This window comes from Eschrichtius robustus, chromosome 11 (genome assembly GCF_028021215.1).
Source record: "Eschrichtius robustus isolate mEscRob2 chromosome 11, mEscRob2.pri, whole genome shotgun sequence".
Classification (NCBI taxonomy): domain Eukaryota; kingdom Metazoa; phylum Chordata; class Mammalia; order Artiodactyla; family Eschrichtiidae; genus Eschrichtius; species Eschrichtius robustus.
In genome coordinates, this window is record NC_090834.1 from 20,061,133 (window position 1) to 20,075,352 (window position 14,220).

At 35.6% G+C, this 14,220-nt stretch overlaps 1 protein-coding gene across 1 annotated transcript in view; it reads left to right on the forward strand.

Annotated features, from left to right (window-relative positions):
- DDX10 (DEAD-box helicase 10) overlaps positions 1-14,220 on the forward strand; it is a 246,428-nt gene that overhangs the window by 125,709 nt on the left and 106,499 nt on the right. The window contains exon 14 of the mRNA XM_068555721.1: positions 11,612-11,731. Coding sequence (XP_068411822.1) covers positions 11,612-11,731 — 120 coding nt within the window. The remainder of the gene's footprint in view (positions 1-11,611; positions 11,732-14,220) is intronic.

The window sequence follows — 14,220 nt, forward strand, 5'->3', positions numbered from 1 at the left end:
GCCTAGGATAGGACTTGGGATATAATAGGTACTTAGTGTTTGATGTATAAATAACTGAGCTTCCTTTATTCCTTTTAATTATATTTTATCCCTCCTAATCCCACAAGGAATTTGAAGTGGCTTAAAAAATACTTCTAAATGTAATAAAGTAGAAAACATCAGGTATGCAAAATATAGATAGAATAGAAATGACTGGTGGGAAATTATATATGCAGGTCATGCCAGGTTTTACCTGGTTCTTAATATGGATCAGGAATTTGGCTCTGGGGTCTTAAGTGCCAAAATGAAAAGAAGAACACTTTTTTCATATGGAGAAAACATTCTTCTACTTTAGAGAAACACAGCTTTTCCTTGCAATTTAACAACTGTCCTACAGTACATAAAGTAATAAATTTTTTATGGCAATTTTCAATACCTATCTTAAGTAACTGGAGAGATGATGCCAGGGGAAGTTCAGGGAAAGCAACTCTCTAGAAACTGATAAGATACTCATACACATTCATATTTGCTCCCTCCCTCTGTGCCTTCCTCCGCCAAAAAAAAAAATGCATGCATGCTTCTCTGAGTAAGGTGGAGCTTACTTTAACATGATTGTCAAGGTATAGCAGCTGATTTCTGACGAAGCAGTGAATTACAACTTACTGTTCTTAAAATGGTTAGTCCATTCCAAAGCAAGTTAAAAATTATCCAGATGCTATGCCTTCAGTTGAACGAGGCTTAGTGTAGGTGCTTAAATAAATAGCTGATAATAGTACTATTTTGATCAAGTTACTCTGTGATAGTTTGTGGTCTTTATTAGGAAGTTTTGACATCTAGCATCTTAGATTCAGAACTAATGAAGCAAATTATTAGTGAGCTTCATAATATGCTGACTCCAGAAATCTTAATACATGAGTGGAGAATTAATTGCATTTTAATAGAGAAAATTCCCATCAGTTCAGCCTGTTTACTTGATTAGATTGAAATCGAATGTATTTGAAATTAGTTTTAGGTAAATCTTTTATTAGGATCATCACTGAGTTATTAATGATTCAACCAAATCCTTCAAATTATTGTATGATTTAAATAATTCAAGTTTTTGGAGAAGAACCGGTTTAGAATATGTTATAAATAGTATTGGTCAGTGGTAGCCTACTAACTTGGAAATAACCACACTGAGTTCTAAAGATTCATTTCATGTTTTAATATACTCTTTTCTTTTGAACTTACCACCTCTATTCTTATATCTCAGGCATTCTTTTGGTGTAAGGAAGAGAATATTTGGGAGATGGAAGACAGTTATGCATCCTGTCAGTATGTTTTCCCTATTTAGAGTTGATAGTTTGGTTAGGTGTCTGTTAGGGGGAAAAAGTGAATTGGCTGTATGGTGCAGTGTTTTTGCAACACATCACTAATCGGGAGAGGAATTTGTTTTCTTAGAGCTTTTCCTTTCCCTTGTTTCTTCCTTTCTTGTGATTTTGTTTTCAGGTTGTCTCCTTTTATTACTGTAACTGTCTTGACTCTGCACAGCTGTCCTTTTTCTTGTCTATATTGTTCCATACATGTTGTCTCTTTTGTCCCCAGTCTTCCCCGAGTCTTGTCACAGAACTCTTATTAGCTCTCTACCACCCCCCAACTTTATTTCACCTCTGTCTGTAATTAGTATTTTCTTTTTCCTAGATTGACATAAAATTCAATTTGTCTTTGTTTTCATTACCAGAAGAGGCCTCTAAAGGGTAACAGTGGAACTTTGAAAAAAGCATTTAGATTGGGATTTTGACCAATATTAATTGCTTATGTGGTTTGGAAACTACATTAATTTTTTAGTAAAAAGAGTAATTTTCCTTGCTGTTTTCTATTAATGTAATTTATTCTTTTAAAAATACATAGGAAAGATAGCAATAGGTGCCCAGTGCAACACACGTTTTCTTTATTTAGTGAATTCACTATCAAAGGATTTGTTCAAGTAGAAATAGTATTTCAATCTCTGAGAGAGGTTATGGGCTCCAGCATTTGGAAAGTAGACTAAAGGTTCCTACAAACAATGTTTCTAAAGTTTTTTTAATCAGTGACATTGTGGAGTCCTGAGAAGAGCATGAGCTTCAGTGTTTGAGATTATAAAATTTGAGTTTGATGGGTCTGTGTTTAGAACTCCCTCTATCTCTTTTAGCAGGATAATTGTTAAACTTATTTTATTGTCAGTTTCATCACCTGTAAGATGCAGGAAATACCTCAGAAGGGAAGTTGTGAGGAGTAAATGAAGTGTAAAACATCTAGCATGGTACCTGGCAGATGGCATCTCTAATTAGCTACTGTTCTATAAACTTCTCAAAGAAAAGTTTAGTGACCTTCTGATCTGCTGGTAAGTCCATCTGGATTGGCACTTGTCATGCATCAGAGCTTAGGACAGATTTCACAATATCATGGCATGGATTAAGGAATAGGCTTTATTGGGAACAGGTGACATTTTATGGGGAAAAGCCAGGATCAGCAAGAAGAAGGTAAGGCATGGGTTTCCCATCCTTTTATTATTCCACACAGAGGAATGCCAGAGGTTTGACAGTCTACTCAATATAAAGCATAGGTATTATTCTAGTGAAGGTATCCTGTCCTATATATTATTCTCTCTTACGTATTAGAATATGTGGTAGATCAACCTCATATGTGAATTGTCACACAGACTACTTGGGAATCAGACAGAATAGTGTGGATGCCTGCAGTCATCTAAGAAATTCATCTGTCCAGCATGTGGAGACCTGGGGCCCATGGGAAGTTGGGTTTGCCCTGCTAAGGGAAGAAGCTCTGGCTTTGTCTAAAGCTGAGTGAGGTCACACAGCCTCTCCTGCTGGGAGAAGGGGATGAAGGAGTGATTCCAGCTCACTGACTAGGCACCCAGAGTGCCTCCTGACTGCATTTACAGACAGTTCTACTTCTTGCATCATACTTTATTGTCCAGAGTCAGTGAATCCATTTTCTCACCTAATAAGTGTCAAATGTGAAATATTATATGTTTGTTTATTTTTATGTTATTTAAGTAAGTTGATGTCAGAATAGGTAACAGAAGAATGCATTTCAGAGTCTTTGAATGAACGTTGCTCCCAACAAAAATTGGTCTTGATTTGACCAGTCTCAGCTCAGCTTCACAAATAATTATTAGTTTGTCCAGGCACAGTGTTAGGCACTTACTCTAGGAATTGAACAACGAGTAAGACAAAGTCCATATCCTCAGGGAGTTTGGTGTGGTGTCTAAGAGGAGTAAAATAGAAGTAGCAGAATTTCTTAAAAATAGAAGTAGAGTATAAGAAAAACCATGAAAGATAATCACCAGAAGACCGAGGGAAGAAAGTGAGAAAAGGTCTCAAAAGACAGCCAGTGTTGAATCTTAAACTTTCCTTTTGTGGGAGAATTTCAAGCATTTTTTAAAAAATTGAAGTATAGTTAATTTACGATGTTAGTTTCTGGTGTACAGCAAAGTGATTCAGTTATACATATGCGTGTGTATATATATATTCTTTTTCATATTGTTTTCTGTTATGGTTTATTATGAGATATTGAATACAGTTCTTTGTGCTATACAGTAGGACCTTATTGTTTATATATTTTATTTATAGTAGTTTATATCTGCTAATCCCAAACTCCTAATTTATCCCCCCCCCTCCCCTTTGGTAACCATAAGATTGTTTTCTATGTCTGTGAGTCTATTTCTGTTTTATAAATAAGTTCATTTGTATCTTTTTTTTTTTTTTAAGATTCCACATATAAGTGATACTTGTCTTTCTCTGACTGACTTCACTTAGTATGATAATCTTTAGGTTCATCCATGTTGCTGCAAATGGCATTATTTCATTCTTTTCTATGGCTGAATAGTATTCCATTGTGTGTATATATATGTGTGTGTGTGTGTATGGGTATGTGTGTATATATATATATATATATATATATACACACACACACACACACACACATACCCATACACACACACAACGTCTTCTTTATCTGTTCATCCGTTAATGGACATTTAGGTTGCTTCCATGTCTTGGCTATTGTACGTAGTGCTGCAATGAACATTGCAGTGTATGTATCTTTTCAATTTATGTTTTTCTCCGGATATATGCCCAGGAGTGAGATTGCTGGATCATATGGTAACTCTATTTTAGTTTTTTAAGGAGCCTTCATACTATGCTCCATAGTGGCTGCACCAATTTACATTCCCACCAACAGTGTAGGAGGGTTCCCACTTCTCCACACCCTCTCCAGCATTTATTATTTGTAGACTTTTTGATGATGGCCATTCTGACCAGTGTAAGGTTGAATGTCTCATTGTAGTTTTGATTTGCATTTCTCTGATAATTAGCAATGTTGAGCATCTTTTCATGTGCCTTTTGGCCATCTGTATGTTTTCTTTGGAGAAATGTCTGTTTAGGTCTTATGTCCATTTTTCTGATCGGGTTGTTTGTGTTTTTGTTATTGAGTTGTATGAACTGTTTGTATATTTTGGAAATTAAGCCCTTGTCAGTTGCATTGTTTGCACATACTTTCTGCCAGTCCGTAGGTTGTCTTTTCATTTTGTTTATGGTTTCCTTTGCTGTGCATCAAGCATATTGATAGCTCCTACATTTTCTAGGTTGTGGATGGGACAGTAGGAAGAAGAGTGATTTAAAAAAATAAAAAGTGTTGCTTGGCTGTGTAGCATAAGGAGTTTGGAGCTTAGCAAAAATTTCATTTTACTTCTTTGGGAAGTGTGGTTTACAGTAGTTTTTAGTAAGTGGTAGTCCAGAATATTACATTTTAGTGTTACAGATTTACTAATGAAATAACAGGGACTCATTCTAAGGTAGGAGAAAAATAAACAAATGAGCAAGAATCTGTCAACACCTTTCAGTCACTGTCAAACTTTTAAAAATGTTTAAGTGCTAAAGAGGGCAGATGGAAATTATATTAATCACTGCATGCTCGGCATGCAATTTACCAGGAAAAAAAAGCACATTGAGAGGCAGAATACTTTTTTCTAGATGTTATGCTTTTGAGAGATTTAAAAAAAATAGAGGTCAGATTTAGTCATATATCTGGTCCTGCCATTAAAAAAAAAAAAAAAGAAAAACACTTTTAAAATGCATTCCTTGAGAAATTCTTTGCGTTTTAAGGAAAACTGTTTGTTGTTGACCAGCTTTTGATTTCCATTTTATGGAGCTTTTGAATATTGTTTAGGAAAATTATGATTCTCAGAGGAAAGTGTGGTCTCTGAGATGTTTCTAAGATATTTTATTAGTTATACGTGGTATTAAGATAAGACCACAAACTAGGTTTTGGGGGTTTTTTTTTTGGTGATCAATATAGGTTTTATTTTTGTTGTTTTTAAGTATAATTGATTTACAATATTATATTAGTGTCAGGTGTACAACATAGTGATTCAGTATTTTTATATATCATGAAGTGGTCACCACAGTAAGTCTGGTTACCATCTGTCAAAATTAAAAAAAAAAGTTATTACAGTATTATTGGCTATATTCCCTATGCTGTACATTACATCCTGCAACTTATGTATCTTATAGCTGGAAGTTCTTACCTCTTAATTCCCTTTATTTTGCCCACCCCTCTACCCCAGGACTTAGAGTTCCAGCCCTAACCTTGCTGGTATTGTTGTGTGATCTTGAAAACCTCTTAACTTCTACATATACAGGTGCATGCAGTGTTATTTTTCTAGGTGATCTTGGCCTTTTCATCCTTCCAGGTTCTGTATTTAATAATGCCAGTATTTAAAAATCACCATTATATGGCTTTGCATACCACTATTTTATAAATGGTGTATTTTTAAGAATATCCAATTTTAAATGACTGGACATAATCCAAGCACATTTTGTTGACATGTGTACATGTAGGCTGGCCTTTGACCTTTCATTTGGTACTTTTTGCTTAGCTAACTTTTGTATACAACAGAAGGCAGAGCTTGGAAACTTGATGTATGTGTAGTTGTGAACATGGCTTGGACTGGACGTGGTAGTGATGTTTATTATTTCTCTCTCAGTTAAGATACATCCCATTCATGTCTTGTGATTTACTAGTGTTAACCAATTTAGAAAAATGGCAGACACTGGAACCGTGGAAGGTGGTAGAGAAGTAGACAGCTTAGTTGCTTTCCCCAAGAGAGTATACCTTAGTGTCATATTGTTTCTAGTAGTTTCATAAGTGCTGCCCCAAGTCTTTTAACTTAGTTTATTACCACCAGTAGCAGTGATTGCCTTGTCTTGGGAGTTTGGGAGGTTGGCATCAGCATCTCTTAAATGTCTTAAAATGGCCTGTCAAAATTGGCTTAACTAACTAGGTACCAAGGCCAGTTTGAGTTTAGTATATATCTTTTTTAAAAAAAGAATCACAAATATTTCATAATAAATATTTTGTCATTGCTGCTTAATATATTGTAGTGCTCAGTAACCATTCTCATTACTTTATACATTGAAATTGCAGTTCACAGACTACAGTGAAATTAGTAGTGCATGGCCTTATTAACCATACAGAATAGAGAAAGAGAAAGATTAACATTTACTTATGGTTTGCCTCTTAATATAAGATGGACTTAATTGTATATTAAGCTAGCTCCTTAATATACAAGGACTGATCTAACCTTAAAGTAAATGAGGAACTTTGTTGGGCTATGTAGGCTCTCATCTATATGATTTTGTGTTTAGAATAAACACACATTATTTATAAAATTTAAAAATTTGGAAGGATTTGTAGAATGGGTCATTTAGGCAATCTTTTAGATATAATTTATGAAGTGTCAATATCAAGTAATGAGACAAGTATCTCATACAAATAAATTCTATAACAGCTATGATTCTCATCAGAAAGGAGGTAGGGTTGGGGTCTTGTAATTTGAATAGAATATTCTTAGCAATAATGATCTTTTGGTTAAGATGCCAAAAGCATAAGCAACAAAAGCTGAAATAAGCAAAGGGACTACATCAAACTAAAAAGCTCTACACAGCAAAGGAAACAAGTTAAAAAGGCAATCTATAGAATGGGAGAAAATATTTTCAGATGATGTATCTGATAAAGGGTTAATATCTTAGATATATAAGGAACTCATACAACTTAAAAACAAAAAACCAAATAATCATATTTTAAAATGGGCAAACAACCTGAATAGACTTTTTTCCAAAGAGGATACACAAATAGGCAATAAGTACATGAAAATGTGCTCAACATCACTCATAATCAGAGAAGTTTAGATAGCTTTAAAATAGATTGTCAAATAGTACATCCTTATTTTATACTGTAAAATTAAAATTTGTGAATCATTGTAGTTCAGCAAATATAGAATGATTAAGGATTAAGTTTACATGGCAGGCAGTTATGCTTTTTTTAGAAAAAAGTAATAAACAAGTTCTAGTAGGGTTTGGTTATTTAGGCAGCAGAAATATCTGAAGTTAAGTACATTTGGACTTTGGGGCAATAGTGTTTATAAATGTTACAAAAGGCCCTTATCTTTAGCATGAGGGCATAATAGGTATCCTCTAAGGTTCCCACCAGGATTGATAGTTCTTTATTTTGTTGGTTTTCTTCACTTTTAGATACAATTTTTATTATAAACTATTAATTATTCAGTGACACACATGGAGCTACTTTAGGGAAAGATAAAAATCTGATTTCTTTGGAGTATCTTTCCCTTTAATTTTAACTTTCATCTCCTTATGGTTTTGTTTTTCATTGTTTTGCAATAATACTTTTATTTTATCCTCTATGATATCTAGTAATGTTTATACTAAGGTAGGTTTTTTTCATTGATTGTATTTTGAATCTTCTTGTAGCCAATATTAACTAACGTGGCCCTTTTGATAGGAACTGTTATTGTGTTTGTAAACTGTTCTCGTTGTTCTTTTATCTTCCAAGTTATTCATGGCAACCTGCTACAGCTATCACTATCGAGAATGACTTGATGCTTTGTCAGCTTTGTATTTTATGACAGTTTTCCTCTTGGCATTTTATTTTAAAGTATAGCATACATGTTGTGGAAGAAGTGCAAATAGAAATGAAAATTGCATTTTGATGTTTTATGTCTTGTCAGGAAATCTTTCATTATACTTTGTGACTGCTGCAGATTTCATTCTTGTACCAATAATATAAAGGCTTATAGTCAAAATATAACTCTTGCCTAGCAATAGGTATAATTTATATTCTTTTGTGACAATGTATGGAAATGTAAAGTATTAATGAGTACTTTCCCCCTTGTTCAAGAGCCAGTGTTGAAACTTTTAAGAAAAGTAAGACCTGCATTTTAAGGAGTTAAATTCATTTTTAAAAAGTCTTTTAGTTGGAAAAGTATTAAGTATGGCACAAACCTAGAAAACCCAGAAAATTTTATTATTTAAAAAAATTAATTTTATAAAAATTAAAAATATATGCCTGGCAAAAGCCAAAAACAAAGCAAAACAAAAGAATATTACCCTGTATGGCAGAAGTATAAACATAAATGATGAAGTAAGAGAAAATATTGAAGCATCTTTAATCAATGAAGAAATTTCACAAATTAATAAATGAAATTACAGGAATTCATTAAAAATGCTGGCAAAGAACATATACAGTGCACTGAAAAATAAATGCCTTTGCAGAGATGTTCTGCTATGTTTAAAATACAAATGCAAATTAAAACTTCCCTGAGATATTATTTTTTCACCTAGTTGACTGGTAAACATAAAGCCTAATATTATATTGGGTTGGCCAAAAAGTTTGTCTGGGTTTTTCCCTAAGATCTTACAGAACTTTTTGGCCAAACCAATACTTTGTTTGAATAGATAAGGAGAAGCAGTTACTCTCAGATTTTTGATTGGGTTATAAATTTGTATAACTTCTCTGGAAATATCTTTCAAAATTTAAATACACATAGTCTTTGACCAAGTGCTTTAAGTTTTAGAAATGTATCCTAGATAGATAAGTACACATGTATATGAAGGTGTAAATACAAGACTGTTCATTGCAGGGAGGGCTCTTTTAGTAACTTGTTGCTCTTCATATGTACCTCAATGTGGGTAGAATGTCTCTGGAAGGGTACAGAAAAAGCTAGTAGCAGTGCTTGCTTCTTGGGGCATAAACTGAGATAGCCGGAGAGGACATAAATGCAGCTTTTTTTTTAGAATAATTCTTTATTTTTATTTATTTATTTTTGGCTGTGTTGGGTCTTCGTTTCTGTGCGAGGGCTTTCTCCAGTTGCGGCAAGCGGGGGCCACTCTTCATCACGGTGCGCAGGCCTCTCCCTATCGCGGCTTCTCTTGTTGCGGAGCACAGGCTCCAGATGCGTAGGCTCAGTAGTTGTGGCTCACGGGCCCAGTTGCTCCGCGGCATGTGGGATCTTCCCAGACCAGGGCTCGAACCTATGTCCCCTGCATTGGCAGGCAGATTCTCAACCACTGCGCCACCAAGGAAGCCCATAAATGCAGCTTTTTAACTGAATATCCTTTACAGAATAAATAAGCATGTGTTACCTGCTAAAATTAGTATTCAAAAGAATGACACTGAACTAAAACTTTCTTATAAGCCATATGTGAAATGCGCCATCAGTGGACACACAGAAGGTATTTGTTCATCACCAGTGTGTCAGTAATGCAGCAGTGTTTGGGTGTTTGCTACTCCATTCAAACATCTGTCCCTCAAGAGGAGGTTTTCTTTGACTTCCTCTCCTCACCCTAGACTAGCTAGGGCAGGCACCCTATTAAAGATTTATTCATCCTCTGTATTTTGTCTGAGCACTTACTACATCTGTGATTAAATAGTTAATGTTTAATGTTTTTTTCCCCCATTGTTAGAGTTAGGTTCATTGAGGGTCTTTCGCTGCTGGGGCAGTATGTACTATGATAACTTGTGTTTTGATAACAGTGCATATTTGAATGAGCGAGGATTAATTCTAGAGTATCAGAGCAAAGCCACAGCCTATTAGGAAATTACAATAAACATGTCTTCTCACCCATGTTGACATTTCTGTTCCTTCTTTCAGTGGCTTCCCTAAACAATTCCCTGAACAAACAATTTAACCTTTTTTTTGTGAGGAGGAGGGGGAGATCACAGATCCCTTTTAGAAACCATGATAATCATAAAACTGTGGAGATGCAAATACCCCCAAATTTTGTTACATAATTTCAGTAGTATCATGGATTTCCCTAAAGCTCTTGATGTAGACCCACATCACTCCAAGCTTTCACTCTGCAGGATTGATTCTTCTGACTGACTATTATTTTATTCTGACAGTTTTTGGTGTCTTTGCTTTTTTGACCGTTTCTCTTGTTCCTAGGACTGGGCTTTTGTATTTTATTACAGTAAATTTTAAGCATACAGAAAAGTTGAAAAACTGTACTTTGGATACCAAAATATCCATCACTCCTATTCTATAATTTACTTTTTGCCATATCTCCTTTCTCATGTAATTTCCCATCAATCCATTCATTATCCTTTTTTTATTCAATGCATTTCTGAGTAAGTTGTTAACATCATTACCCTTTCTTCCATGTACTTCAGCTTGCCTGGCATTAACTTAAAGTTCAGTATTGTTTACAAGATTCTTCTTTGAGGTAGAAATTTATATACAGTGAAATGCACCAATTTTAAGTGTAACATTTGATGAATTTTGACAAGCGTATACGCCTGTGTAACTCAAACTCCTATCGAGATGTAGACCGTTATCATCACCCCCAGAAAGTTTGCTCCTGTTGCTCCTCAGTATTTTTTGTGCTTTATTTAAGTGATAACTTACTCCTGTTTAATTGTTATTTTTACATCATGATGATTCTCTCAGATTTGCACTGTTTGATCAGCATTGTCTCTATCATAAGCTGAGGGTTGGTGACAGAGTATCAGCCAACCCAGGATCCTTAAGAATCAGCCTAGACATAAAACCAAGAAGATCCATCCAGTAGGAGTCAGTAACATAGTCTCCAACCTGGTGGTTGTGTTGGTGGTGTTTGCAGGGTAAAAGAGGGGTAGGAGGAATGACTGGGTGGGAGGAAGTCTTATTAGTGCCCTGTGTTCACAGGGTACACTACAGGGAGAAATTTATTTTGGTTGACAAACTTCCTGTTCAAGAACTCTTACTCGATCTCAGCTTTGAACACAGCTTAGTTATCATAGGATGTTTTCCAGTATTCGTATAGTGAATTACTGTAATGGGAGGAAGATTGTTGAGTCACAAACAATGTATTGGAGTCATTTTGCTTTCCAGGGAAACATTTTCCTAGTCTAAAATTTTAAGTGTGTGCTTGGAAGTTAGAGCTATTTTTAAAATGTGCTGTTTTTAGCTGGAAGATAGCTTGCTTTATCTTACATGTCCATTTTATCACATTATCATGTAGTTTCTGATGCTTTAACATTATCGGGATAGCACAGTTTTAGTAACAGAAGAAATTTAAGGTTATTTACGTCTCACATTCACATTCAAACTTAAACCCCTTTAGCACTGGGGGGGGTCATTAGTTAATAAGTCTAATAATTTTATTTCTGGACAGCAGTTTTGGTGCTTCTCATTAGCCAAGGAGCAATAAACACGCTCTGTTTTGGAAAGTGTATTGCCAGTGTTAAATTGTTAATATAAAATTGTAAATATAAAATTTACCTAATCATCTGTGTTTTTTTGTGTATTCTCACACAGAAGAAAGAACCTTCTAAATCCAGTGTGGAGAAAAAAGTGACCAAGGTTGCAGAAGCAAAAAAAGTAATGAAGAGAAATTTTAAAGTAAATAAGAAAATAACATTTACTGATGAAGGAGAGGTAAGATTCTGTAAATGCTTCATTTCTGAGGTACATTCCAAGTATTAGAAAGAGTTTGACTCTCCTGCTGACTTGCCATTCTTTAATAAGAAAAATAATGTTTTTCTAAAGCACTTGGGCAATTCCTTTCATTGTTACTGTAGGTAATTGGTCAGCTCTGCATCTGTAGGCAAGAATGACTTTCTGACAATAAGCTGGGTTACTTTCTGGTAATAACAACAGAGTTGGTTTTGAACTTTACAAATCCTGTTTTTATAGATAAGACTTTCATGTCATGGGGTCCATCTGTTAACATGCTCTATGGGAAGATGCTCAAGGATAGTAACACAAGTACTGGCCACAGCTTCTTTTGCTTGACTCTGGAAAGCCTCTGCTCTGTGGTTCCTCAATTTTAGATGCCATATTGGCATGTTTTTTACTTACTGGCCTGCTGTGGGAAGGAATTCCCTGCTTTAAAATAACCTCGGACATATAGGTGCCTGGTTTTCATTTCACCATTACCTGGTCTCAGTGTAAATACATCCCAATAGAGTAGGAAAGGGGTTACCACTCACAGATTGCTCATGAAAGATCACTCTATTAGATAATAATATCTTCATTTTTAAAGAGGAAATATATCTAGAATGTCAAGTGACTCACCTAAGGAGTGATGGCTAGAGTCAGTGGTCATAGCAGGATCTTCTGAATATTGTCTCTGTTTCACTCTCACCAACCTACAGGTTTCCCCATTCATTCTGATATAGCACTCAGCACCCCATGCCCACCATGATCTCATTTCCCTTGCCCTATGTTTATTTTTTCTTCATAGCACTTATTATGAGACTTTACATTCTGTATTTATTTGGTGGTTGTCCATTTCTTCCATTCCAGTGGGATGAGGGAAGGTATTTCTATTTCACTGGGTTGAGAAAAGCTACATGAGGGAAGGTATTTGTTGGCTATGTTTACTACTCTTTCCTCTGCACTTAGAATAGTGCCTAACAAATAGTAAGCCTGCAGAAAAAGTCTGTTCTAATACCCCAGTAAAATAACAGAGCTTTTTATACTGACTATAATGTATCACATCAGATAGTTCATCATTATTAATAAAAATGCTTCCTGCATAGTCTGTATTCAGTGGAGTGTGTTTCCTTTTAATTCTGAAGTTAACAAAGATTTGCACATTACTTCGGGGAAGAGGGCTTTGTTTTAGAAGCCCAAATTTGCACTAGTAATATGGAGTAAAATGGTGTATAAACCATACGAAAACTAACAAAATAGAATGTAATTCAGCGTGTTGAAGTTGCAGAGGAAGCCTATATAATTGGAAAATACGAATCTTTGTGAAATTACTGAGAAGAGGTCAGCACCTGAGAAACAGGCTAGACCAGAAAATAGTTGTAGTATTACATCGATGCTCACTGTAAAAGATTAGTGCTGTTAGCATAATGAGGTTCCTTACTGTGCTACTAAATTTAACTGTACGTATTCTACCCATTAGCTTCAAGTTGAGTGTAAATCCTTAACTGTAAAATGTTTCAATGTAAACTTATTGCTGATAGGAGCTCTGTGTGGCTGGCAGCCGCTGCACTGAAACTTCTGATCTAAAACTCTGAAAGAAATGCTACCATTTGTTCAGCCCACAGAGGGATGAATTTTTTTCACTCTGATAGAAAAAGGAGTGAAGAGTCAGAGCAGTGGATGCGTTCTTACTGTCACAGCGCATCCCTTTCACTGCTTCCTCAGTGCCGGTGACTGCTAGCATGGCTACTCATGCATTTGTGACCCTTGTTCGTTGCTTCAAGCTGCAACTCTGTCGGAATCTCATCTTGGAGAATGTGGTGGTGACAGGAGTGAGAGGAGGCACTAATACCTGTGAGGTGTGTGCCTGCAACTTCCATTTGCCTGCCGTTTAATTAGCAGTCTTCCAGAAACTGTGGCAGCTGCTTAAGTCCTCCTGGCAACCAGTTATTAGGCAAAATAAGAAAATTGTTTTTGTCTAAACTGTCTAGAATTTTACTGTGTTAGGCCCAGAAGATTATTAAGTCAGACAACCCTTATTTTTCAGGTAATGACACTGATGTCCAGAGATTAAGTAATTCATTCAGGATTATGCACTGGGCTAGTGAAAAAGCCAGGACATTCAGACAGGTCTCCTGACTCCCAGATCAGTGCTCTGACTTCTTTGTCACCTTGTTCCTAACATAAAAAGTTTGTGTAAAATTGGGTAGTTCTGAGCAGGCTTGTGAAACCCAAACTAACTTTCTCCTTTACGCTTAAGTTAGTTATTTCAGTTTGTATGTGCGGTGTCAGCTGTATGATATGTGATTCCTCAATCAATTTTGAGCATCTCATGTGTGCCAGATAATGTGTTGGGTTCTGAGGACCCATGAATAAGGCATATGGCTGCCCTCAAGGAGATTAGTGATTAATTTACAGGAAAGTAAAACAACCCAGTGTGGTGAGAGAGGTGTTACAGGAGGTACACCAAGGTGCCATGGCAGTGGCGG